Source organism: Mugil cephalus, chromosome 5 (assembly GCF_022458985.1).
Source record: "Mugil cephalus isolate CIBA_MC_2020 chromosome 5, CIBA_Mcephalus_1.1, whole genome shotgun sequence".
Classification (NCBI taxonomy): Eukaryota; Metazoa; Chordata; class Actinopteri; order Mugiliformes; family Mugilidae; genus Mugil; species Mugil cephalus.
The window spans coordinates 16,470,235-16,496,349 of NC_061774.1; the positions used below are offsets into that span (position 1 = coordinate 16,470,235).

Here is a 26,115-nt window from a genome sequence, read left to right on the forward strand (position 1 = left end):
CTGTCAGAGACAAACCTTTTGCATCCCTGTCATCACAGACGTGTATGCGGTTTTAAAGATTACCAATCGCGGTTTTCTCAAAAAGGTTTTTAAACCTTCCCCAAGTATGGATAGGCGTGTCTGCATTTAGCGTTGGGGTATCATCACCTCAACAGGAAGTATTTTTTCTCACACTCCTCCACAGGTCACAGCCAATGTTGTAGCTAATTTGCAACCCAAACATATTCCTCTCCCTTTCACGGCTATCTCCGTCCCCACCTCCTCATTGGCGTGTGAGGCAGGGGACACAAGGCCGGTGCTTGACTGAGCCCTGAATGCTCTTTAGTTGTCACACTTTTCCCAAACGCCTTGCAGCTGCTCCTATTGTGGCCTCGGAGGGAGGGCTCCTTAGCTGATTCTTTAAGCCTCCTGCTGTTGCCCCGGCCCCAGATGGGTTCATAGAGAGGGAGCGTGGCCGGAACAATGGCCGAGGCCATGACATCATGCTTCTCATTTTGGTGAAATCCTTACGCAAGATGCGCGATAGGATTCCATCGCATGGAGCAAGACCAGGAAGGGTGGTGCAAAGATGTTTCTGACATGGTGGTTGACCACTTCCTCAGGTCTGTTTAGGTTCAGCATAAATGTTCATCACAAAGCGCTTTCATGTCGAATTGTTCAGCTTTTAGAGTCGACAGCAACCTTTGTTTTTAGTGAAAAAGTTGCCATACATGGACTTAAAAGGCATAGAATTAAATTATTCATTGGATCCATTGACCCAAAGATGATTTGACTGCTAGACGCGTAAAAGATTTTTTTTCCATTTATTTCTAAACTAAATCTTCATTATCTTTTGCTTGAAGTGGCCGTGTAATGTTGGCCACTAGCAAGACAAATCGATGTGAGCAGACGTAAGAAAAGAAGAGCAGATTTCCCAACTGAGTATAAAAAGTCAAATGAGATTTATTCAGCCGTATAAAAACAACATTTACACAAACATTGCAAAAATAGATATGATAAAGAAATATATTACTTTAGTTAATAAATATGTCAGAAGAATGCAGCCAGACGACCACGTGGCCCCATTTTTAGCAGTCTTCGGGGTTCTGTCCGTCTCATCGCCGCAGTACACAGTACGGAAACATGAGGTATTTTATGGTCGGTTTCCCCAATGTGTCAGGATCGTCAAGGTTTCACGGCTTGTCTTGAAAGGCAGGCATTTGCATTTGAATTGGCAACCTATTCAACTCAAAGTGAACATGAAGATTTCTGCCACATATTCTCTGAGAAATGAGGGAGGGGGGATACATTCATTGTTCGTCAAATGAAGGAGTAACTTCCATGGCGCTTTTGGGAAACGCGTTGCTTTCTTTGACCAGTGCAGAAAGCGACATAGAGCATTTGAGAGGGTATGTCAACATTCCTGAGACAACTGATGGCCCCTCTCTGCTTTGTTTACTTTAAATGATTGTGATTATCAAAAGCAATCGCCTTCTTGATAAAAAAAAAAAGCAGGGAAAAAAATAATCAGTCATTTGAATAATGATTATTCAAATAATATCCTATACAGGAATAACCTCTGGGTTAATAAACTGTGGATGACTTTCACATTTAGGAGGCTAAACTTCAATACTGCCTGATAATAATCATCAAATCTCCCTTTGAAATGTTGAGGCCAACACACAGAGATTCGGCCAGCAGATCACAGAGTCAGTTCAACCCTCAAACAACAGCACCCATTCAACCCAGTGATACCAGCATCACCACAGATGGATTCGTGAAGTGCCCCGCGCAGAGTCACTGGTGAGAGTTCAAGTCCTAGCAAAAGTCTGTGCTGCCCACGTCTTTCTCAGCAGCTGGGAGAGGTGGTGATGGGACTGTGGAGGAATGAGAGCTGCCCGGCGGAGGTGTGAACGGGGATGGAGACGGGGAAGTTGAACACCGTGCTGCCGTTGCCGATGGCCGGGCTGCCCGCCTCCGAGGAGCACGTGGACGAGGCCAGGACCTGGGACTCGAACTGCAGGAGCTGGCCCATGAAGCTGAAGTTGGGGGAGATGATGCTGCGGCGCTGCTTGACGAACTCGAAGGCCTCGTCCAGCTTGACGCGGTTGGTGCGCATTAGGTAGGCGAGGCAAATGGTGGCGGAGCGGGAGATGCCGGCCTGACAGTGCACGAACACGCGGCCTCCTTTGTTTCTCACGGAATCTGGAGGGAAAGGGAAGAGAAAGCGAAATGAGACATAAATATATATATATAGAATCGAGGTCTGCGTGTCACAGGAAACCGCAAACAACAAAAGGCTTCGCAACACTTTTGGTTTCTTTTTGAATTCAACGGCGCTCATTAAGACACAGGAACACAGTTAATAGGGGTTCGGGGTGTGAGCTCGTGGGGGGGCTATTCCCAAAGGAGGCAGACTGAACGGACAAAGAAGGGGAACAGCCCCCCGCTGGGGGTATTGATCTGGGAGGAAGGCTGTCAGTGAGTGAGGAGAAATTGCCTTTTGTTTGGCACGAACAAAGAGCAGCGTGGAGGGAGCCATTCAAGCCCAGCCAGGCTAGTCACTACACAACTAGTTCGGGGCTGCTGCCGCCTCGCAATTCAATAAAGAGGGGGCATCCCTTTTTCCACGCCTGAGAGGTGGCAATGATGTAACCACCATTGTGTTGGAGTGGGGAGCCTGTGCTGACCCAGCTGGTCGTTTTTGGAGGGAAGTTTTTTTTTTTTTAAAAAAAAAATTTAAATCCAGGAGTGAAGAGAGCGAGGAGGGGGGTTGGGTGTTTGCGTTAGCCTGACATCAACGGGCTCAGAGGTAACAGCTGCGACAGGGGCTCAACTTTAGCAGTTGAGGGAGTGTGAAGGGAATAAAAAAAAAATTATAAGAGTAATGTACTCACCGATAAACTCGATCGCCTCGTTGAACCAGGAGCTGATGTCGGCTTTGTGGTTGTCCTCGACGGGGATGCTCTTGTACAGGAAGGAGCCCTCGAAGTGGTTGGGGCAGTTGGCGGAGACGTTGATGAGGGCGGTGATCCCGAGCATGTCCAGCATGTCTTTTCTGGAGGCGTGGTAGGCGCTGCCAAGGTACAGGAAAGGCAAGATCTCCACAGGACCCCCCTAGACAGAGCAAAAACAAACAAACCCACTCAGTCATTTCCAAAACACCGAAACAGGAAGCAAGACATATACTGAGCACTCTGCGAATCTTTGGGTGTGAAAAAAAAATAAAAATAAAAACAAACCTGGTCATATAATGGCGTGTTGCAAGGGCTGCAGTTTGGGTCGGCGCTCTCGGGTCGGCTGGAGCTCAGGGGCAAACTGAGTCCCTGTGGAGGGGAGGGCTTGGTGCACATCTCTGGATACTCTGTGGAAAATGATTCAAATCCACCTGGAGAAGCAGAAAAAAAATAAAAAAAAAAGACAACAAGGTCAGATCACAGGACAGCCAAAACACTTCTACATTTAAACACGGGCATCCAAAAAGGTGACAACTGCTCATGGCGCTATTTTGGAACATTGTTTACTCCAGCAGCAGCTGGTATGGTGACAGCTGTAATCCGCATTTGTTTGCCCGTTGTCAGGATACGGAGAAACAAGCTGAGGCTGTTTTAAACTCTAACTTTTTTTTCTTTTTTGTTTTGCTCTTACCTTTCAGAATAAACACGCTGGCTCCGCAGTGGTCGCGACACAGGGCCGTAACAGCGAGCATCAGTGTCCCGTCCTTCTTCGCCTGGCTCAAGTCCAGACTGCGGTCGTCAAGCAGCACCACGGACTGGTACTCCCCGGACAGGAGCCTGTTCCTGGTGTCCTCGTTGGGGACGATGTGCTCAAGCCCCAGCCCGCCCCTGGCTCTCCGGCGGACTATGGTGCTAAAGCGCACGTTAGTGGAGCCCGATATGTGGGACGAGTTGAACGACAGGAAGGAGCGACAGTCCAGCACCAGGCAGCACGGAGCGTCGTCCTCCAAGAAGACACGGAGGGACGCACCGTCGATGGTGGGAACCTCCATTATGACCATAGTAGTGCGGCAGGGTAGAAAAGTAAAATCCAAATACATAAAGCTTGAGCGGCAACAAGAAGGAAGTTTCAGAACTTTACGAAGTAACCTCTGAAACGCCGAGTGCTTTGTTCCGGTTGGCTTGTTTGAGGAAACAACAAAAAAGTAGCGTAGACAAACAAGGAAAAAAAAACTATTAAGACTATCTAAAGTGGTCCTCCGACTTCTTTAATGTATCCGGTAGTTGTGGTCCTTTTTAAAGAGTTCAATATGTTCGACGTTGCGGTAAGTAGCTTCTGCCTTTGAGCGGCGTGAAAACCTGTTATATAGGTACCGAGCCGTGCTTGTGAATGAGAGCGACTGACGTCAGGGGACCGCCTCCTCCTGGGTCCCTGACGTCATCGTGGCTGTCCTGAGTGCAGAACGAGGGCTCGTGCAAATGCGGGACATTTCTGCACAGGCGCGCCACACGTAGTGCGCGCACACGGCGAAGCAAAAACTTGGAAAGAGAGTTTCGTTTATTTTGGTACAATTATCTGGTGTCCCCTAAACTTTCAACAATATTAAGGCCATTTCATGAACCTATCCTCATTTACATTTAAACTCTAGCCACATACTGCAACTTTTTAATTTAATTTGATTTATTTATTGTGGAAACCACTGCTAAGTTACTAAATTAATAGTTTAATTTCCCAATTCCCTGTAAAAACCTGATGATATATTGGCAATATTATACAATAGCAATTATATTAAACCATATCATAATAATTAACTACATTTATAAATCACAGTAATATTAACCCTGCAAAGCAAGGTTGCCCAACTATATTCCGTCTATGATTAATTAAACTGGTGAGTAATTTGTTTATGATTGAAACCAAGGCTTTATCTTTCACTTTATCTTCCACTGTTCAAAGAAATCTTCCGATTATCATCCCTTTATCATATCCCTATAATTTACCTCATTATTTTCGATTTTAGTTTGTGTTTACGGTCAGTATGTCGACAAATAAGGAATTTTTGCCAAAGTTTCCATGATGTTAGTGTTTAATTAGATTTCTATCTTGCCTCTTCAACTGAGAGTTGACAAATAACAAGATAATAAGTAAATACCTGCCATGGGCGCCATAAAAGTTTATTCTTTGTTTTTATTAGTCAGTGGTACATAATGTTCAATGCGCCGAGAGCAAAGGCTAACCATAAAAGTTAATCACTGTATAGAAATCTGAAGTCCAGTAAATTTCCACATGCTGAGAAACAAAACACCGGTATACCAGGAAGACAACAGCAGATGGACATCTTTTGACCTGCTAGTTTTGTTTCATTTGTGATATAACTGTAACAGATGGATGAGGTGTTTTCCCCCCACCATATTAACAGTACATTTGAAAAAAAACTAAACAAAGCACCTTTGCAGTCGGACCGGGAATCCCTTTCAATTTGCTGATGTGGTCTGCTGACTCAGAGTGGACAACATTGCCGTCTCACAATAAGGAAGTTTGATGATCTTTATTGATAGACACAGTCATCTGTTGACAAGAGGTTGTGTTAAAGTCTTGAAGCTGAACAGCAAAAACACACCAAGGTTGTTTATTGGGAAACAAAAGTCCACCAAGCAGGTAGGGTTACCACACTGGACTCCACTCTGGATAAGACCACAACTTTCACATTATGAACTAACAGTCTAATCATCTAGTTAAGTTAGTATCATGCTGTGTGAAAGAGATTTTCTAAGATGTGTATTTCTTGGACTGATCACCCAGACTATTGTGTATGCCGTGATGTCATTCTCACTTTACTGTAACCCGAGCAAGTGTAGACTTTCGGCCCCCCTGAATCCACATCCATGCTGTTTTGTTTTGGCCCTCAGTTTTTACTTCAAGCCCTGCCAAAATGGACGTGTTATGTGAGAAAGGAAGAGGGGGGAGGGGAGGTGCTGCTTTTAGGGCAGAAACTGAACCAATCACAACAGAGCGTAAAAACTCTCTTTAACCTCACACTCCTGTGAGATGAGTCAACTGAGAGGCACATGCCACAAATCAGGAATGTTACACAGTATACAGAGAAGGAGGGTCAAACAGAAAACAGTCTGTACTCAAACATTTTGTCCTCACTGTAAACGCGTCTTCCCTCCAGTCATGGGGTGACGAGGTTACGGTTAGGAAAGACATCAGAAACCTGATGAAGAGGTAAACGTAGACAGCTATTACAAAAGTTGCCTAATAAAGCAATTGTGTACTTGTGAAAGTGATCCCCCCCTTTTCCTGAAACGTAAGTCCCTTATTTCATTTGTTTACAGCGCCTGCCACTGGTGCCTGGAATGGTTCACAGTGTTTTACTAGCGCACAACAAAACGTGATGAAACCCATTTACTGGTGACGAGAAACTAATACAAAGCAGCGCCTGTGTCGTTTATACTGTTTGACACAATATTAAAATTGAGCTCCAAAAATAGAGCCTGTACTGTTGCTGTGTTTTTGATTCCCATAGTCGATGTCCGTAACCAACCATGACTCTCGTCCAGAAAGGGAAGTGAAACAGAAGGTGACAAAGAGGCATTTCCTGTGGTCCTGTGGCTGTCACTTGCTGTCATCCCTGCCTGTTTACTGTCATTGTCACTACAGGCAACGGCTGGGCCAACAGTGGGAAAACACAAGGCGAATCCAGCGTTGTAGTGTCTCAGCCACGCAGCCAGATGTGTTTTGTTTCGTGTTTCTGTGAGTGTGGGGATACCAGAAATGCTTGGAAAAAACTGTAAATATTGGAGTTTGTGGATTGTCTTTCGTGACATATATATTTTGTGTGTTTTTTTTAAAACGGTGTCAATGACGTATCACTTTCTATTTCTGTGTTGTGGCGGTTACCAACTGATTAGATTAAATATGAAACAAACACATGACCAGTTTTAAAGTTGCCTGAAAAAATACACTTATCTTCCCTCCATTTACTGAACGTTTTTTAAAGCTTGGTCCAAGTTGCTTGAAAATGAGTTACTACACAGTTTATACACAAAACAAGTAACTTTGGTGCTTTTATATATATATATATATATATATATATATATATATAGCTAGCCAAACAATTGTTGTGTTTGTTGTAAGCAGGGACATAAGTCATTACCACAGGAATATTAGTATTAGTTTTCCAAGTTTATATTGATAGCTAAAGAAAGGTAATTGAACTATATGATAATTTTGGAGGATGTGGCTTGTGATGCTGCTACAGTTAATTCACGTAAACACAAATGTTTCCATTTTAACCTAGCCTACTGGCTATATAATGATAATAATGATAATAACAATAAATAATAATAATAATAATAATAATAATAGTAATAAAACTTTAATACCAATTTAATAGCACTACAAACAGCCTCCAAAACAGTTTTATATTCTAACTGTATTTAACTGCACATAGATAGATAAAAATCTATACACACAATAATAAAAAATAATAAAATAACTGAATATTTAAAAAATGAAATTGCAATGAATTATTTTAAAAAGCTTTTTAATTTGTTGTAGGATGTCGAAGAAATCACGTTTTATAATAAGACCACATTTTTTCTATCTGTATATTGAATGTAATTGTTTTGTTTTAAAACATTTTAAACCCACTTTCTATTTAAAAATAATAATAATAATAAAACGTTTTACGTTGGCTAATTGATAAATTTACTTTCAGGGCATTAAAACTATACAAAAATCTACCGATATATCAAACTACATGGCTGCTGTTATTAATTTAACATAAATAACTAGAAATAAGACTAGGATCTATCTGAGTCAAGTTTCGAGAAGGAACGTAACACCGAGGAAGAAGAATCAGAGCGAACAGGAAGTAGCTCTCAGCCAATCAGCTTTTGCAAAGCGTCCTAAGCTGACGTCAGCCCGGTACCGATGAACAACCGGTAGTGTTGAAGGGAGCTGTATGGTCGCCCGTTGTTTGTAGCTTTGTTCGCTAATCCCCCCCTGTCCAGTCAAACGTGCAAACATCATGCCTTTCGATGTTAGGAGGTGAGTACGGGGCTTCCGTTCGTTTGGGCTCAGCTGTTAACGGGACGGTGGCGGTGTTTTTTTACGCTCTCTGGATGAATTAACGACCGGCACAGCATCGCCTACCAATGAGTCAGACAAAGTTGTAACAGTGTTGTTTCTCATTTGCCATGAATGGGCTTCATTGTGGCAGGGACCGTGAAGCTTTTTTTGCGTGTGTAAATGTGTGGAGAGTGATGCTCAGGTGTGAGTGGATTTTTTGTCTGAGTGAGGCGGCCCGCCTGCGCATGCGCAGATTTCCTCGTGCAGCCCAATGTTTGCAACAAAGTGGTTGCACTAACCTTAGGGTGCAGTGTCCCTGACAGAAAACACACTTGGTGTCAAAGCTCAGTATTATTCTAAGCAAAGGTAATGACCTGGTTTGGGCTTATTTACAATTGAATGGTTAAAATGCACCCATTAGCCACCAATAAACAGTCAGAAACAATGGAAGTCAAGAAGTACACCCGTTGAGATTGCAGGGCCATTCAGTTAATCTGCTGATACTTGGTCAACAGGAACTGAAATGATAGTCACACCTACTCCTTAGGACCTGTCAATAGAGCACACCTTGATCAAACCAAAAGGCAGGATGTTTGCACTCTGTTGCCGTTTGCACCGGGGTCACTTCACTCTGTTGGCCAGATACTGAGTGGAATTCTCTCAAAATAGTACACCACCGCTTGATTAGCCACGCAGATTTTAGTGCAACGTCACCTTAAAAAATCACTAGGGCTAAACGTGAGGATAAATTTGTAATGTGTGATTTTTTTTTTAGGTCATACAGAAACCAAATCTAATCATAATTTTTGACATATTAAATCAAAAAATATGATTAGATTTGGCTTCTGTATATTACATGTATGTAATATGTCAAAAAATATGATTGATTGTCTCAAGGGCATTTGCCGTTTTTCTGAGAGAACTATTGATTCAACGTTGTTTTCATTGTGCTTTGTAGGTCTGTTGAATTGTATTGTGTTGTACCGACACATGTTTGCATTGTTTTGACAGGCCCACGTGGCCGCATTAAACAACAGAAACACCTTTGTGATTAATTCAGTCCAGTTTAAAGGCTCCACAAACTACGTTCTCCAAAATTATCGTAGTGTTGAATTACTGCCTTTTGGACACGGTTTTAATGTAAATGAAGTGGTCAAGTGAGTGTGGATCTGGAGTGTGATTAGTAATCAGTCAGTTAGTCAGCTCTGTGGGTGAAGCTGAACGGATCTGGTCAGTTTTAACCCTTTTTTTTTTTTTTCTGACATTTTATTCAATTTCACACACAACTCGGTCTCATCACAGTTGCTCATGTCTCTCCTGGAAAACGCAGCTGTGTGCTAACGACAGAAAGAATTTACTACACAGGATGTCGTAACGTTATTAATGGTACCTCTACAGTAGATGGGTGTGTGAGAGCAGGTCATGGGGTTATCTAGTGGTCATCTCGGAGCCCTGAGCGCGCATGAAAAAGATGGAAGTAGCTTGATTGGCCAACTAACAAGTAGTTTCATCGCGTCGACTGCTCAGAAATAGTGAAGTGTTAGTCACTAGTGCAAGAGAGTGTGTAACGGCTTGAGTTACCGTTGATTGCGCCATACACAAGGGTAAAATGTATTCCCGGAAAGTGCTGTTGTGTGTTTTTTATTTTTACATCACCAGAAGTAAATGAAAGCATACAGCTGGTGTTCTTTTTCTGTTTTTCTTACGATGAAGGAATTCCCTGAAAAGCCAACAATGCTTTAATATGAGTAGTGGTCTACTTGTAACCACCTCAGTACAAACAGACTGGCTCAACACAGCCAGCAAATTGTAGATTAGCATCTGTCTTGAGAAATCTGGTGTTTTTTTCTTTTATTTATTCTTCTGTACAGCACTTTGGTACCCTGTAGTTGATTTAAAATGCTCTATAAATAAAACTGGATTGGTTTGGATTGGATTGCATTGGATTTGGTCGCAACTGACTATCTTAACGTGAGCACACTCAGGACACAACGAGGACACATTTGTGATCCGATAACTCAGGCCCCATTTGGTCTGGCCAATTGTGACCACATTCTTTCACCAGTGTGAACACATAAAGGACCTCTTAATCAGCTGGACTCGTCATTCATTTGGGTAAAAATCATAATTTATTTTTTCGCTGAATGTGAGACATTACAGCTTGTTCCAAAATGCGTGTCATGTCCCCAAGTCTCTACGATCCGCACTCAACAAACAGCGCTGTTTGTTGCATTTGAAGATGTGTTTAAAATGTGTGTTTTCAACAGATTTTATTATCGTGGCTCTTCTTCTTCTGTTATATTTGTGGAAAGTTTGATGCCCCACAGTGGGCAGAACCATGTTGTGCTCGTAATAAAACACTGTTATTTACAGTAGTGTCAGTGTAAACGGTTAAATTGGAATTTCTAATCGGACAGATTTTAGTCAGGTTGAGCAGACATTCAAGATGTAACCACATACACTGAGTTGGTTTCAACATTTTGCTCAAACAGTAGCGCATTTGTCTGGTACTATTTTCAGCTGTCGGTTAATACACACGAGGGATTTAAGTATGGTCTCCTTGTTTGTGGGATCGATTCATTGCTGGATTTGGGCATGGACAAAACGTATAGACTTTGAGTTTTTCTTGTGAATGGTTTCGACGGTGCCATAGCAGAAAGATCATCTTCTAACAATGAGGATAACCTCATTCAGGATGACTCAATGGAGCCTCTAACGAAAGAATGAGTGCATAACTGAAAGGCTTTTATCTTGTGCATTCATTGACATTTCAATTGTGTCATTTATTGACACAAGGAGGGCTGGTTTGGGCTAACTTGATGATGTACTTCGAGTGATGATTAGATCATGGCGACTTCAGAGCTTGAAGAAGAATATTCAGCGTTATGTCAGCAGATGTAATAATATCTTATAATCTTGACAACCCACGTAAAGAAAGATGCAGGCCACGGCCGTTTACAAAGTAGGTTTAGTCACAGAATGGGTGAGCCACTGACTCATTGTGACCCATTTGCGTGATTTGGATTTATTTAGCAAGAACCCTCCTCGAAAAGTGGCCCTGTCCTCCCCTTCCACGATGTCAACAATAGGATGCTGGTACACCATGTCCTCACTGATCACAAAAACACAGGGCCCTGCTGCAGAAGACGGTGCAGCAAGATGTGACGGAGGTAGATGTGCTGACTGTAATTCAGGAAATTACAAACGTCAACAACAGGCCGAAGGGTGAACTCTCAAGAGTCAGCGTTAATATTCATGAACACAGAGTGTTCTGAGCGGAGGAAATGAGGAGGCACTGAGTTCTCACCCTGACTAAAAATAGACGCATCAAATCTAGTGTACGTTAAAGTGTCCGAATGCAACATATATCTCTTGGCTGATCTCGATTCTCACATCAACATAAGTATGTCCTTCAATTATTCTTCATAACAGGTTTTAAATACTGTCGTACTCTAATGGTTAAAATGCCGCACGAAGAATGTTTTATTGTACTAGATGGTTTGAGTGGTTTACTCATGTAAATGTACAGAAAAATAGAAACATGAAAATAGATGAAAGCATGTTTTAAAATATTACGGATATCCACAATATATATATATAAATATATATATTTCCACAATATATATGTTTTTTACCTGAATAAATGCAGTTGCGTATAATAGGAGAAGCTATAACTTACATCCTTCCAGCTCTCCTCTGTGTTTGACCTTTAAAAATAAAGGTTTACGCATCCGATGTCACGTGTGTCTGTGATATTTTGGACGAATAATTATTTTATGGTTTTATTTCAGTGTTTGCACGTTGTATAGCAGGTCTTTTAACTTTAACACACGGTTGGTGGGATAGAGGTGGAAGGATGAGACAGTCATATGCTTTTTATTGCAATCAATCATGTTGTTTCCGTCATATCAAAGTAGAATGATGTGTGTGTGTGTGGGCTGGAGTACGTGTATCCACGTGATTTATGGACTTCCGCCAATACTGGAGGAAATAAAAATTTATTATCGTATCATATGAAGGTGTCCACATCTCTGACCGTTTAGTTCGAGCGTCACTTAGACCCGCTGATATCCAGACTGTCCATCCGTCTGAGTTTATTTACAGCTCACATGGAGCGTTGGATTCCACCTCACGTCTGGAGCGACCGGTGGAGGGAGATTTAGTTTCTTTGCTCACATTTCAGTTCGTCAATGGGAAACTGAGGCTCCCTATAAATATGCACACATACGGCTGATGATGACATGCAACTTAAAATACAAGTTGTATATATGGACATCAGATAACAATGATAATCCATTGGACAAATTGAGTAAAAAAAAAAAAAAACATATTAATCCAAATGATCCATTTTCAATTTATTGCACTTGTAAAGAAAAAGTGGTGGAAGTCGTTCACAATCGGCCCAAAACATGACCATTTCTGTTTCTTTTAAAATCAATATTAATTATTAATTGATTATTAATCGCAATATATTGCTCTATCTAAGTTTTGTCTTTGTATATATATAAATGTGTGTGTGTGTGTATGTGTATGTATATTCATACCTGAATTATATAATAATGTGAATGTAATGCTTATATTCAGCAATTGCAAATAAATTAAATCTAGTAAAGGCAGAGCCTGAGGTTTATAAATAGTTCTACCTAGAAATAACCTAATATAATTCATGTGCTTTCCACTGGATAAAAGTATAAAACATCACCCCAACGTGCCAACTAAACTTTTCCTTCTTTTTAAGTTCCTTTAACAACTCACAGGGGTAATCTAAAAGTAAAATGATGTAATACTTGAACTGAAATCAAACATGTGGCAGTCGATGAAACTTTTCACATGACACCGTTGCACCTGTCTGGCGGCCTCAGGAGAGGACAGGAGGACATTAAGGCCTAACATTCAGGAAGTGCATTAGGCCAGTATTTATTCTGACCCTGATACATAACGACCACTCCCTGAGCTCCCTGCCCAGCCTCCCTCTCTGTGCTGCCCTATATTTCCTGTCCGGCCTGCTATTAGCAGTGATCTAATACTGGAGAGAGAGAGAGACCAGTTGCAGTACTTTGAAGATAAAAAAAAAAACAAAGGACAGAGAGCAGGAACTGTGGCAAAACCAGAAGCAGCTAGGTCGAGACTTGGACAGGAAGCCCTCCCTCCTGCTTCCTCCTCCACCCTACATTGCATCAGCTGTGATTTTTTTTTATTATTATTTTTCTCATATTATATTTTTTTTTTCCCCTTGGCAGCTCTTGGTGGAAGAAATGCGAACAGATGAGGGTGTTTTGGTTGGAGATGGGAAAGGAGGCGAGAGAAAGTGCTAGAGGGAAGATGAGAGCGGGCGGGGTTTGCGCAGCCGGAGCGATGGAGTTCGGGGTCGAAAAAGTTTCACTGCCCAAAAAGGACATGCGCTAGAACTCCCAAACTTAAATAGTTCTTGCGTTGAGTAGCAGATTTTCTTCCCTGTCTCAGCTCCCCAAAATAGGCAACAAAAGCATTTCACAAGAGGAGAGTTGATAGTGTCAGGTGGTAACGATCTTCCTCCGCTTCTGAATCACAGGTTTACACAAAGTGTGTTTTTTTCAAAGCGTCTGAATGGATCTTAAAGTGAAGATTTAGATGAGAATAAATCTACCGACTGACTAAATCCCTCACTGCTGTTGCTGCTGACCGTAACAACTGCGATGCAACGGCATTTCTCCATATAGTTGAAAGCTGCTGCTCTCTTTCCATTGGTCATCGTGTGTGTTTATGTTGGCTTTGTGTATACGTGGGGTGTCAGAGACCTTTGTTGGGGTCAGGTCGTAATTACAAAGCACACATTGAGAGGAAGAGGCGTGACCCTGTAAAAGAGTGTGTGTGTGTGTGTGTGTGTGTGTTTGTATGTGTTGCGGCTGGCCGTCTGGATCTGTTGATGGCAGCGGTCCAGAGCTAACATTCTTCCTCTCTGCTGTAATATCGCACAGCCTGATGGGTACAGAATGTGCTGCTTTTCTCAGCACGTAGTTTTAACATTTGCTGTTTTTTTTTCTCTCTCCCTCTCTCTCCCCTTTCCCCTTTTTTTGTGCTTTTTTTTTTAATTTTCCCTTTCTTTCCGTTTCTCCTCAGATTTGATATCTACAGGAAAGTGCCAAAAGACCTCACCCAGCCAACTTACACAGGAGCTTTCAGTGAGTAGTCCCTCGCGCTCAGGCCCAAATAACGGCCGCGTGTTTTGGTTTAAGCACGTTTGGAGTTCTTCACATCATGTAGCTGGAATCCTTGAATGTAGATTTTTCTAATCATGCACTGAAAAAATGCAAAATGGAGTTTTGTAAAAAAAAATAAATAAATAAAAAAAAAAAGCTAAAGTACAAGCACACATTTTCACCCAGCTGGTAAGATCAAAATTACTCCCATGAAATCTGAAACCGGCGAGATGTTGGCAGTACTTTCAAAACAGGAAACGGCAAGTCTGGCTTTGTCCACTGGTAACAAAAGTACCTGTATTACTCAATAATTCAAAACAAAGGAGAAGGTGGACGGCCGGCACGTAGTTGTACTGTTGTGTTTGCTTTTAAAGCTTTCTTGATCTTGAACACAATGAACAAAATGAATTTATGAGCAGCACCTGATATTGTTAGGACTTCCTTTGTGCTAAGCTAGCGATATATTTTTTTATATTTATGCGCCTCTAATTAACACATTGGGGGTATTGTTATCTTACCTTGTGCTTATCCGACGTTGATAATGAATGACTTCCCAAAATAGGAAAAAACTACGATGACTCGCCAAGTTGTTGACATCATATTCACAGAAATGTCTCATGTCACAAGCTAAAGGCCTGTTCAGACCTCGCATTAAGATTAAGATCTGATCCGGGCGATCTGATCACAGAAAAGGCAGGTGTGAACCCCTCGCCCCCAGCTCATTGCAATCTCATTTAAGAGATACGATCTCTGGCCACATTCGAGTTTTCTGCAGGTCTAACTAACGTCAGGGCTGGGATCAATAAATAATAACTTGTGAAGCCCAAGTCACGACGCGCGCGCATAAAACTTGGTTCTGGAGCAGCTGTAGCGATCCATTAGAGACTGCAGCTGTTAGAATATTCTACTGCGCCCCAGATGATGCCGGGGGTTTATTTGCAAACAGAGCACGGAACTGAGATCGGATCCGGAGACTCGTGTTCAATGCCAGGTCTGAACGTTCGTGCCTAAAGCCGGTCACTTGTGATCGGATAGCCAAAGATTGGATCTCAATGCAAGGTCTGAACAAGCCCCAGAGAATGTTTTTACGATTAACATGCATCCATTTGAAATGAGTCATGTGTCACGAGTGCCACGACCTGTTTTGTTTGGTCTTTATCATCATGCAAATGTTAGTAACGGCCTGAAACATGTCGGAAAAAACGACTGCCCGGGGACATGAGACCATCCCAGCGGCTCAGTGAATGTATTCTTAATCATTTCTCGACTGTTTGACTTCGGCTGATTCATCCATCGCTGTTTAGATGTGTAAGACGCTAATCTGCCCTTCAAGGAGTGAAATAACAGTGGACACCAAAAAGCAGCTGCCATCCATGTGATAACCTTTTCGATAACCTGAAGTGATAGGCCTGTTCTGTGTCAGATGTTCTCATCTGGCTTACTTGGAAACTGTGTCGTCATTGAACGGTAATATCTTTGCGATGCTAGCAGGGCTTCTGAGGTCGTATTTAGCATACCTTTGGAGTTTGACACACATTTTTCATGAGAAAGGGAAGGAGGTGAAGATGTGTTGGGGAAAAAAAAAAAACAGTTTAGCAGGAAGAGGAGTTGACAGCTGTAACTCAAGTATCTGCGTGTCCTAGCGCGGAGTTCAGCGCTTAGCGGGGCCTGTTTTAGCACAACTGCTACGGTAAGAATGTTAATGATCGCGTTCTTTCGTTTCGCCACAGGCTCCTGAGAAGTCATCAGTGGAAATGTGAATGTGTTTTTCTTTCCTGTCACGTGGAATGTTTTTCTGCTTGTCATCAATCAGTCATTGTGTAATCAGAGGCTGGATTGATTATTCACTGCGCTACGTAAGGCTCAAGACACGATGACACATTTTTGGCTCCTCTGTCATTTTTCTGGTTTTGATTATTCATTGGTCAGCTGATGAGAACGTAGCGCAGAGCAAGCCAAACAAAACCTATGACAGGGTGGATAAATAGAGGGCTGTCGTTGGAAAGCAAACAGTCAAACAAAAAAAAAAAAAAAAACAGGCTGTAAAAGCTTACTAGATGACAGGGAAGACAATGAATTTACTAAACATGCTGCCTATACGCCGGAGTTTCCACCCAGTAGGAAATGGATGGAAGTCCTTCCTCTCCACAGTCGACTCCCTTCCTGTCTCTGTCCGCTGTCTAGGAGTCAGGGCACTGGGTTGATTCGGACATTAGGTAAATGTTATTGCTTCACCCGCAGCAGGTCCCGCTCGTATTCTGGCTTGTGTGGTTCAGAGGCAACCAGAAACAGGCTCCCCCCTTTTTCACAAAAGGCCAAATATTTGACCCCGTCTGTTTTTGTTGCTCTTTCTTTAGGGGCACATTCCTTTGCGTCTTTTTTTTTTTAACAGTATTTACTTCAGACAATACCTCTGTTTTTGCCACAGTGGTTCCCAGCAGCCTCTCTTGGTTCAAATCTAATGTACTGTATCGGCCTGTATATGTGCGATGACTAACATCCGTGTGTCCTGCGTGCGCAGATAGAAGATTGTCATTCGTCTGTGGGGAGAATAGACTTTAGGCCCGAGACATAAACAGTACAAAAATAAGTGGGACGTCTGATTAGGGAAGTGTAAGGCTGGATTCTCATGTCGCCGGCTGATTCATGGTGTTATTGTACCCGATTATTTGTGTCAAGGCTCTGAGAATGTATGACCTCTGCGGATGGGCTTAAGTTTAAATAAAAAGCACTCAGGTTGGGGCTTTGCAAATCTCTCGACTTGTCAGGGTTTCCATTGCGAAGCTGTTGACGTTAAAACAGTGGTAGACCATCACTCTAATCGCTAGTACGCCACTTCCAGTATTTCATCCTTTGAGGCCGGGGTAGAGTTACTGTACGAGTCTTTTGATGAACCTGAATGGTAACACATGTGTCATAGCGACACTCCCCATTGTCTGTTGGTTAAACATTACCTTATGTAAATCCTCCGCCAGCCGCAGGTTGGGTGCAACGCCCTGCCAGCCACAAGGTCATGAGAGTGTGTGAGACTAGGAGACAGTTGCCACGTAAACACGCCTCACCTGCTGAGTGTGAGCTTTCCGACCAGGCTCTCGCCATACCGGATAGACCGCAGTTGCGCAGACCCAGATCAGTTTCCTCCATATTTATCTTTGTAAACGCGTGTTTTATTTGACCCTTCGGCTGATTAGTTTGACACATGAAATGAAACAGACAGCCGGGCTCCCTCTCCTTTTAAGCTCACACTTTATGTTGTAGGGAAAAAAAAAAAAAAAGACACCAGGTTTTCCTAATTTGGTTTCTGCGCAGGTTCTTTTTTAGGAGGATGTCTGCGATTGTCGGTGTGTGTGTGTGAGCTTGTCCAGAAAGTCCTAAAATGACCTCTTTGTATTAAAGCAAAGCATGAGATCACCACAATATGCTGTAATGGCTGCCTGGTGCGCTGCCTTTTAATGTGTAATTTGTGTAGGTGGGTCTTAAAAAAAAAAAAAAAAAAACCTGCGTAATGGCAGACCTAACACCGCCAGTAAAACCGCTATTTAGAGAGGGGGGAAAGAAAAAAAAAAACAAAACATTTTTTATGGCTGCCGTGATTTCATTAATGTCGGTAGCTTAGGTCAGCCATTCCAAAAAGGCCGGATTAAGTTCGGCTCAGCGGGTTTGCATCACTCTGTGAGAAGCCGGTGAAACTTGAGATTGATGCGAGAGATGTGACATCAACAGTGAGGCTGCTCTTGCTAACGCTCTTCCTCTTTGCCCACAGTTTCCATTCTCTGCTGCGTCTTCATAATCTTCCTGTTCCTGTCCGAGCTGACGGGATTCATAGCCACTGAAATGTAGGTACCTCGGCATGCGCCCGTCTCGCAACATCCTGTAACGTAAGAGCGCTTGGCCGATGGGCCACACGGGAGCTTAATCATGAATGTCAATGCCCTCATTATGATGTGTTCTGCCCAGCTCGGTGTTGGAACCAATGAGCGAAGTCAATTTTTTCACAGGAAATTGACTGTGCATGTGTCAGCCTCTTGGCAATGTGTAATAAAGGATGACTTGGGGAGGGTGTGACAGAAAGAGGAAATTACACTGACAGAGATACACTAATGCTCCTTCCTCGCACTTTGGCACAAGATGAGTCCCCGGCTGTAAAGTGGTGTGCGAAGGTCGTATTGTGGAAAGAGAATTTTTTTAATTTTTTTTTTTCAACCCATTAAAAGTTTAACCTAACCATTGTTTCTCTTTTCCGTCCATTACAGTGTCAATGAACTGTATGTGGACGACCCTGACAAAGACAGTGGTGGGAAGATAGATGTGAGTTTAAACATCAGTTTGCCAAACTTGCACTGTGATTGTGAGTATATACGTACTATATATACATATCTACCACTCTCCTTTTTCTCTCCTTCACTTCCTGTTTGTGTGTTTTTCTCTCGCTCACGTCCTTCAGCGCGTCTGTTTTTATGGTTTGTTTTTCTCCTTTTTATCAGACACCATCGTCCACACCCACTCGCTTTAACACGGCGTATTGGCAAAAGATAAATGCGGACGCCAGATAAAGACTCTCACTACATAATTGTTTGCTGGCTCAGTTGCGCTGCGGCATGCCCACGAGATAACACGAGACTCTGTTTAATCTCGTGCTGCCACACAACTGCGGCGCGGGCCCCGGCGTCGAGTTGCCAGCGCTGGCTCCTCTACTGTACCCTCCGATGCGTCGCGGAAGCGGGCAGGCCTCTTGAAGCGCAGCCAGGGGGCGGAGGGGGCCGTCAACGGTTATTTGCGCCTCATGACTCCCCTCAGAAACTATGCCGGGTGACAGATCTCGCCGAGAAAAACGCACACATTGGCGCAGAAATAAAAAAAAAAACTCGCACATTCACTCAGGTCGAGCGATATCCAAAAATGGCAAAGCCAATGAGTGCCTGCGTGAAAAATGAAGTCCAGATTTTGTGCGATAGATAGGCCCTGGCATGCAGACGCGCAGCTGTCGGCCACGTGTTCAGACCAGCGCACTCATGGCATGCCTAAACACAGGCCGGTTCTAATTAAAGCTCTTGATGATTGTGTGCATGGTGGTTTTGTTTATTTGCAGAATGTAAACTTTTTCTTTTTTTTTTTTCTTTTTCCAAAATGCGGGGCCCTCTTAAATACCATCTCAAACACGTTGGTTGGTGTAACCGCACTGCAGCTGCATGTAATGAGCAGAGATGCCCCCCCCACCCCCTCCCGCTCCCCCCCCCCACGCGAGTTAATATTGTGCATCAGTCTGTTTTTCCAGGCCTCCAAACAGGTTGTCATCCCTTGCACATTTACTTGGATGGAGAAACCGTTCCATCACGGAAAACCTGGCATTTTCATCTAGTTCGACTATTTATCTGCTCCGCTCTCCCAGAGTTAAACATTGTCTCCCTCCGCTGACCTTTACGGATTGCCTCGTCTTGATTTGTGACTTCACGGAAAAGCACAAGCGGCCTGTAATAACCTCATAATAACCCGCGCACCAGCCCACCCCACCTCAGCCGGGATCCACTTCGTATCGCCCGTCTCCCAACTCCCGAAATGTCTTAAAAAGGAGAAACGACCATCTCTCCCGCTCCCTTTCACGCAGGCACACTTGCCCTTATATTTGCGCACTGTATTTTGAGACTAAACTCGTCTTGAATGTCAAAGGTCAGACAGACGGCATGCGGAGGTTTTAGCACACGTCCAGCAGACGTCCCCCCTGTGTGTTGCGTTGCTGGCCAACATGCAGCTCAGGCAGGCTCTGAAAATAGGCCACTGCCAGTGTGCCAACACACGGCAGGCTGCATGGGAGGGTTACTGAAGTCTAGATGGAAAAACACAGACACAGAGACGGGGTGATGGGCATGATAAGTGGACTGTTTGGATTCGGTGTGTTTACTTTGTGGGTCACTCTCTGCAGTCATATTCTTTTCTCTACTTTTCTGTTTCTTCATTCATGAAATATGTATGTTTAGTTGTTGACAGTGAAAATGTATAAGTTAATGTGTAGAATGTTTCAGGCATTTATTTAGCGTGTAAGATGATGTCCTCAACATTTTAATGTTCTTGAACTAAACAAAGATTGAAATTATCTCAATGTAACTAAATATTTGCTTCATGAATTTTATTGTAGTTATTGTAGTCAGCGTTTGTTTAAAATAACTGATAGGCTTTAGGTTGTAATACTATCTACTATTTTCTGTAAATTGGATAAAATAAGACATTTGAGGACATCTCTGGGAACTGATCATAGGTTTTAGACCAAATGAGTTTGTTTTTGTTGATTTGCTCTCGATTGCGTGATTGATTAACTCGGCACCAGTAAAAGTTTGGAGGCAACCGTATGGTACTTTGACACTTCCTTGTTATGTTTGCACTGTCTCCCATGTTTCTTGTTTTTTGTTTTTGTTTTTTTATGTCAGTGGTGGGTTTGGACATCCAAGATGAGATGGGCCGCCACGAGGTCGGTCACATCGACAACTCGATGAAGGTTCCTCTCAACCAGGGGGACGGTTGTCGCTTCGAGGGAGTGTTCACCATCAATAAAGTAAGGCCTCAGGCCTGGCCCGCACAAACTGAACGCATCATATGTTGCTGATTTCCTCCAGGAAATAGCAAAAGTAGTGGTGTTGTTCCCAGTATTTACGCTCAGATGAATAAGAGACGTGGTATTTTTTGGGCCGTGCGCTCTAGTTCTAATATTATTATTATAATTATGACTATTTGTCTTTGACGTGAATCATAGCACCTAAATTGATTTATGTTAAATGGAGGAGCTCTGGCATCCACTTACAGTCTGCGCTGCGTGAATCCGTTTGTCCTATCTCCATCTTGTGCGTCAGTCTTTCCAGCACATTTAAAATGATTAACCCAGTAGTTTAACACATTTGCTCGTACGTAAAGCCCGTCAAGGAACATTTATTTTCCAACCAAGTGCACGAGCTGCCGCCTTCAGACGCGGTCATTAGTTAACTAGATGCGTTACGGATGCCCGTGGCTTCACTGGCACAAACCTAACTAGCTCTGTGTGTGTGTGTGTGTGTGTGTGTGTGTGTGTGTGTGTGTGTGTGTGTGTGTGTGTGTGTGTGTGTGTGTGTGTGTGTGTGTGTGTGTGTGTTCGTGTGTGTTCGTGCGTGTCTTCAGGTACCAGGAAACTTCCACGTGTCGACGCACAGCGCCACAGCGCAGCCCCAGAACCCTGACATGACTCACATCATCCACAAGCTGGCATTTGGAGAAAAGCTCCAGGTCGGGACACGCAAGAAAGAGACACAATAATCTGCAATATGAAGACTTTAACGTGGATCTGTTTCCTCTCGACAGGTACAGAAAGTCCAAGGAGCCTTTAACGCTTTAGGAGGGGCCGACAGGCTGGCATCTAATCGTATGTATCCGCTCGCACATGAACTCATTCTAGCCACTATGTGACATTTATGTAAGCCTGCCTGCTGACATAGGATGAGGGAATGAAATTAGACACCTCGTGGGCAGCTCTTGAATCCAAGCTGAGAGGAAGCTGTCACACAGCTGACTCCGGCAGCTTTCGTCTTCATGACTTCATCTCGGATCGAAGTAACTTTTTATTTAATCGAAGTAATTTCCTTGCAGCTCTGGCCTCACATGACTACATACTGAAGATTGTACCAACTGTATACGAAGACCTGTCAGGCAGACAGAGGTTCTCCTACCAGTACACAGTAGCCAACAAGGTACTGTATCTCAGCACTCCCTATTCCTTTCGGGTTCATGATATGTTTTTGGACTTCTCATGGAGGCAGCGTGATCTTCCCAACATATGGCCAGAGCACGTACTGCTGTGCTAACTTGTGCACTCACCTGGAAGTGAAAGCCCACCCCTGGTGACTGGAAACGCTGCCCCACGATGTCAACAAACCATAAACACACTTCCTAGAACTGTGTTGACTGACAGCTGGGTTGGGAGTGTGGACTAATAACAGTGCAGGTCAGCTGTGGAGCTGGGAAGATGAGGGCCTGAGCAAGATATTCCAAAACTTCCATTTCCAAAGTATAAATAAAGGCCAGGCTGATGCACACATCTGAGCTTCGGGCTGTAACAAAAGCCCATGTCATGGCCCGCCTTGCTATTCAATGTTTGTCATAAACACACACTGTAGGCTACTTACGATTATTTAATTTGAGTATTAATTGACCATCGTTCATTTTCAATTAGTCATTTATGACTTTTGAGTGACTTCACCCATAAACGCCGCTGCCACCATGAAAGATAATAATGAGAATTGTGCTGGATTTATTTATTTATAAATTGAATGGGATTGATGTGTTCATTTTTGAGCGTGTCGCTTTTTCTTGCCAGCGCAAAGCTTCAAAGCTCATTGAAATTTGTGACGCTTCTCTTTTCTCCTTTCCACGCTTCCAGGAGTACGTTGCTTACAGCCACACGGGCAGAATTATCCCAGCAATCTGGTTCAGATACGACCTCAGCCCGATCACAGTCAAGTACACAGAGAGGAGGCAGCCATTCTACCGCTTCATCACAACAGTGAGTGAATTAATCATTTTCAATTACATTTGAGTGCATTTCTTTTTGGTTTAGTTAAATGTGTTAATGTTTTGGCTAACGAGTACTTTGTGTCGATCAAGTGAATCCAGTGTTAAGCCATGTTAAGCTGCGCTAAGACAAAACAAGTCTGATCTCAGCTGTAATCATTGTTTATTGCCAACAGTAAATGTTAATGTTATAACATCCTAAACTGAGAGGGTGAACATTGCACCTATTAAACTTCAGAGAAGCCTCTTTGATGAGTGCCGAAAGGTCGTCAAGGAATCAAAAACAAGTCCAGTTGCCTTTTGTTTTTAGCCTTGTTTTTAGCATGTTCACATGGCAATGTTAGGATTTACTTTATTTTTATTCACATGACCCTGCTATTTATGCTAAATTATAGCCTCAAAAAAAGTTAACCAGCATAGCTGTGAACTGGTATCGTTCAAGGAGAATAAATACAACAAATATAAATGAAGCTAACGACTTCAGTTTCCTTCAGTTCTCTGAAGTATTTTTGTGCCTTTTAGCTAAAACTTCAATGGTCAACCAACAAAGTTAGCGGTTAGCTGGTGAAAAGAAGCATTTAGCTGCTAAATGGACAGATATTTCCTCCGGTCACTAAAATGAGAATTAGTATAAGACTTTTATGTGTCATGTAGGCATTAACTAAAATCACATCCTAAAGGCTAATGCTAAATAAATGCTCTGTGTCTGCTGAATGTGTAGCAGGGCACCTGTTAGGTAGCATGCTAGCCAAAGCAACTTTACAGCTTACTATTATAGGTTAGTTTTGTGTTTACACGTTGTTTCACTGCTCTGTTTCCCCAAAACTGGGTTAATTGAAGATTAATCTAAAGTCAAGCTCTTCCTTTTGTGTCAGGAATCAAAATGGACATACCGTAAGTAACAAGGAAGGTAGCTAATGGTTATCTAGGCTAACCTGCTTAGCCATTTCCTCCTGCTTCCAGTTTGTGCACTAAACTAACCTACATGGAGCTTTTAAGTACAGCAACAATGGCAATATTGATTTAGTAGTGGAATAACTTCACTTCCCAAACTTCCCATTTGTATCTGACTCAACTTCCCCACCTCACCTTTTACGTCAAGAAAATTTAGGCTCAGGAGTAACCACCTCAACTGGAAAGTTTCCTGCTGCCTGATTAGTGGGTCAGGATTAAACTGGCTGCCTTCCTGATGAGCTACACCATTATTTGTTTTTGTGCTGTTTAGGTTTATCATGGCTTAAGGCATGGGCAGGAGATGACTGTGCTTATAGCGTGCTCGTGAGTGATGACTCAGAATTGTGAGTCAACATACAGCAGGGCTCTTTGCTGGATCCCATGCTGACATGTCAGTGTAACGCAGCGTTGTGATTAAATATGACGAACACCTGCTGATACTGGGCCACAATAACCAGAGATAAAAATATCGAAGTTCTTAAATGCTGACATTAAAACCTAAAACCTTTTCTGCAGATTTGTGCCATTGTTGGAGGGACGTTCACGGTCGCGGGAATCATCGACTCGTGTATATTTACTGCTTCAGAGGCCTGGAAGAAGATCCAGATAGGAAAAATGTCATGAGGACTGCTTCCCACCTCCCTCCTCGCATCTTATTTATAAGTGCAAAGTTGCTAGCCTGTTAGCTAAATCCAGTCCAGCTCCAAATGACTTCCTCGGGGAGATCGTATCACCGTGACCACTGAAGAGTCTCTGGCACCCGATATAACTACCAGGCTACACGGCTGCGTGTCTTTTACTGAAGATCCTTTCAGGCTCCATCTGCTCTGGTGACGTGTGGACGCTGACTATCACATGTCCGCTTCCTCCGTCTTCACTGTCAGGAGAGGAGAGGGAATCTCTTTTGTTACCGTTTGGATGAATTCTTACTTAAGTACTGTGTGTCAAGATTCAACCAGCTGCAGCTGATAGTTTTAAAATGAAGTTGGAAGAGAAAAAAAAGGCAGATTTCCAAAATTTGGTGCTAGCACGTTATCTCCCAAATCATTTTTAATTAATCCCTGAATTATTGACAGATAATTGAGCCTGTAAATGAGGTCAAGAAAAGATCATCTGTTAGTATATCAGTTTCACTGCACTATGTTGGGTTCCTCAAAACTCTAAAAAAACAGCGATTAATTGAAGGAAGTGTTGGGTTTATAAACCTTGAATCGACTGAACTGAAATCTAAAGTGTTTCCTGTCACTGAACTGCCTGTAGAAGTGCATTTTGCACCGTGCTACAGTCAGTCTGTCTAGTATTCAAGCCGCGTGCCTTTAGATTTACTGATTATCATCAGCTCTCATTTGTTTGACGCCCTCTTTCAGTGGCTGCCACGAAACCCGGTATCTTCAGTGTGCTCTTCATGCATGTTTCAGTTTAAAGTGTTTACAGTTTATTTTCGCCTTTTTTTTTCTTTCCATAACATGGATCAATCGGTTCATTCCATATATACCCAATATTTTACAATTAAATGTCTCCAGTTTTAACTTGAGAAATAAGGTGAAGGTTTAGTTTGTTTGATTTATTTACACGGTACATGGTACCGTTTTTTTGATTTTCATAAAGTTGTAAGTTGTGATGAAGGTTTGATTTTTGTACGGGGAGAACTATTTTGACCAATATTTTGTTTTAATTCTGTGGTTAACTCTCCCTCTGCTCAAGTACAGTGATAATCAGGAGAACCAGTTTTTCTACTCCAAAGGTCATTCATTTCTTGTTCCGTCTCACGTTGCCCTGTAGTTACCCTTGAGTAAAAGGTACTGTAGAGGTTGCTGTTGTGTACTCTGTGTGTTTGTTTTTGACTGTCATTCTTTCACTTCGTTTTATTTCAACTATTCATTTTATAGTCGGGGTTTTAATTGTAAGTAACGATTGCTGGTTGTCAACAAGAAGCTCGTTCCCTCAAAAAACACTGTTGACCTGAATATATCACAAATCATTTACAGAAAGTGAAAATGGAACCTTTACCTTTTTAAATTTTGGGATCCGTATTAAGCCCTCGTACCTCTTTATGAGGGGGTCCGGTGGACTTTGCACCCAGACGCCGCTCATTTGCCTCAGCTGGCAGCCTGTGCCGACACCCTGCAGGTTGTCATCTGTGATGTGAGCATGCACCACGGTGTTAAGCTGTCACAGCTATCATCATGCTTACGTCCAGCTCCAGATAAGAGGTGCTTAGTGTGACTCACTCCTTTATTCACCCTGCATCCCTCTGTTTACCTCCGTCACTTATTATTAGTTAACGCCGTTGTGTAGCCAAGCGTCTACACCTCCACCAAGTGACACGGATTACACAAATATCATTTGTTTTGTTAAATGGTCCGCCGCATGGATCGTCACGCGGCTTGTCGCTTTTGCTTAAGTGCAAGAACCTGCACTTGCCTGGAATAGTGACCGG

At 42.8% G+C, this 26,115-nt stretch overlaps 2 protein-coding genes across 2 annotated transcripts; one reads left to right on the top strand and one right to left on the bottom strand.

Moving 5' to 3' along the window:
- Window positions 1-918: 918 nt before the first annotated feature.
- dusp1 (dual specificity phosphatase 1) lies at window positions 919-4,285 on the bottom strand. The gene is made up of 4 exons (XM_047585271.1): window positions 3,628-4,285; window positions 3,222-3,367; window positions 2,877-3,096; window positions 919-2,184 (listed from the first exon to the last, which is right to left on the bottom strand). Exons 1-4 carry the CDS (start codon window positions 4,034-4,036, stop codon window positions 1,829-1,831), a joined length of 1,131 nt encoding a protein of 376 aa, XP_047441227.1. The 5' UTR covers window positions 4,037-4,285; the 3' UTR covers window positions 919-1,828.
- A 3,552-nt stretch (window positions 4,286-7,837) lies between these two features.
- On the top strand, window positions 7,838-25,488 carry ergic1 (endoplasmic reticulum-golgi intermediate compartment 1). Its single transcript, XM_047584750.1, has 10 exons — window positions 7,838-7,992; window positions 14,113-14,174; window positions 17,956-18,028; window positions 18,446-18,540; window positions 20,615-20,739; window positions 21,336-21,440; window positions 21,516-21,576; window positions 21,801-21,901; window positions 22,591-22,713; window positions 24,192-25,488. The coding sequence occupies exons 1-10, from the start codon at window positions 7,973-7,975 to the stop codon at window positions 24,297-24,299; spliced, it is 873 nt and encodes a 290-aa protein (XP_047440706.1). The 5' UTR covers window positions 7,838-7,972; the 3' UTR covers window positions 24,300-25,488.
- Window positions 25,489-26,115: the final 627 nt, after the last annotated feature.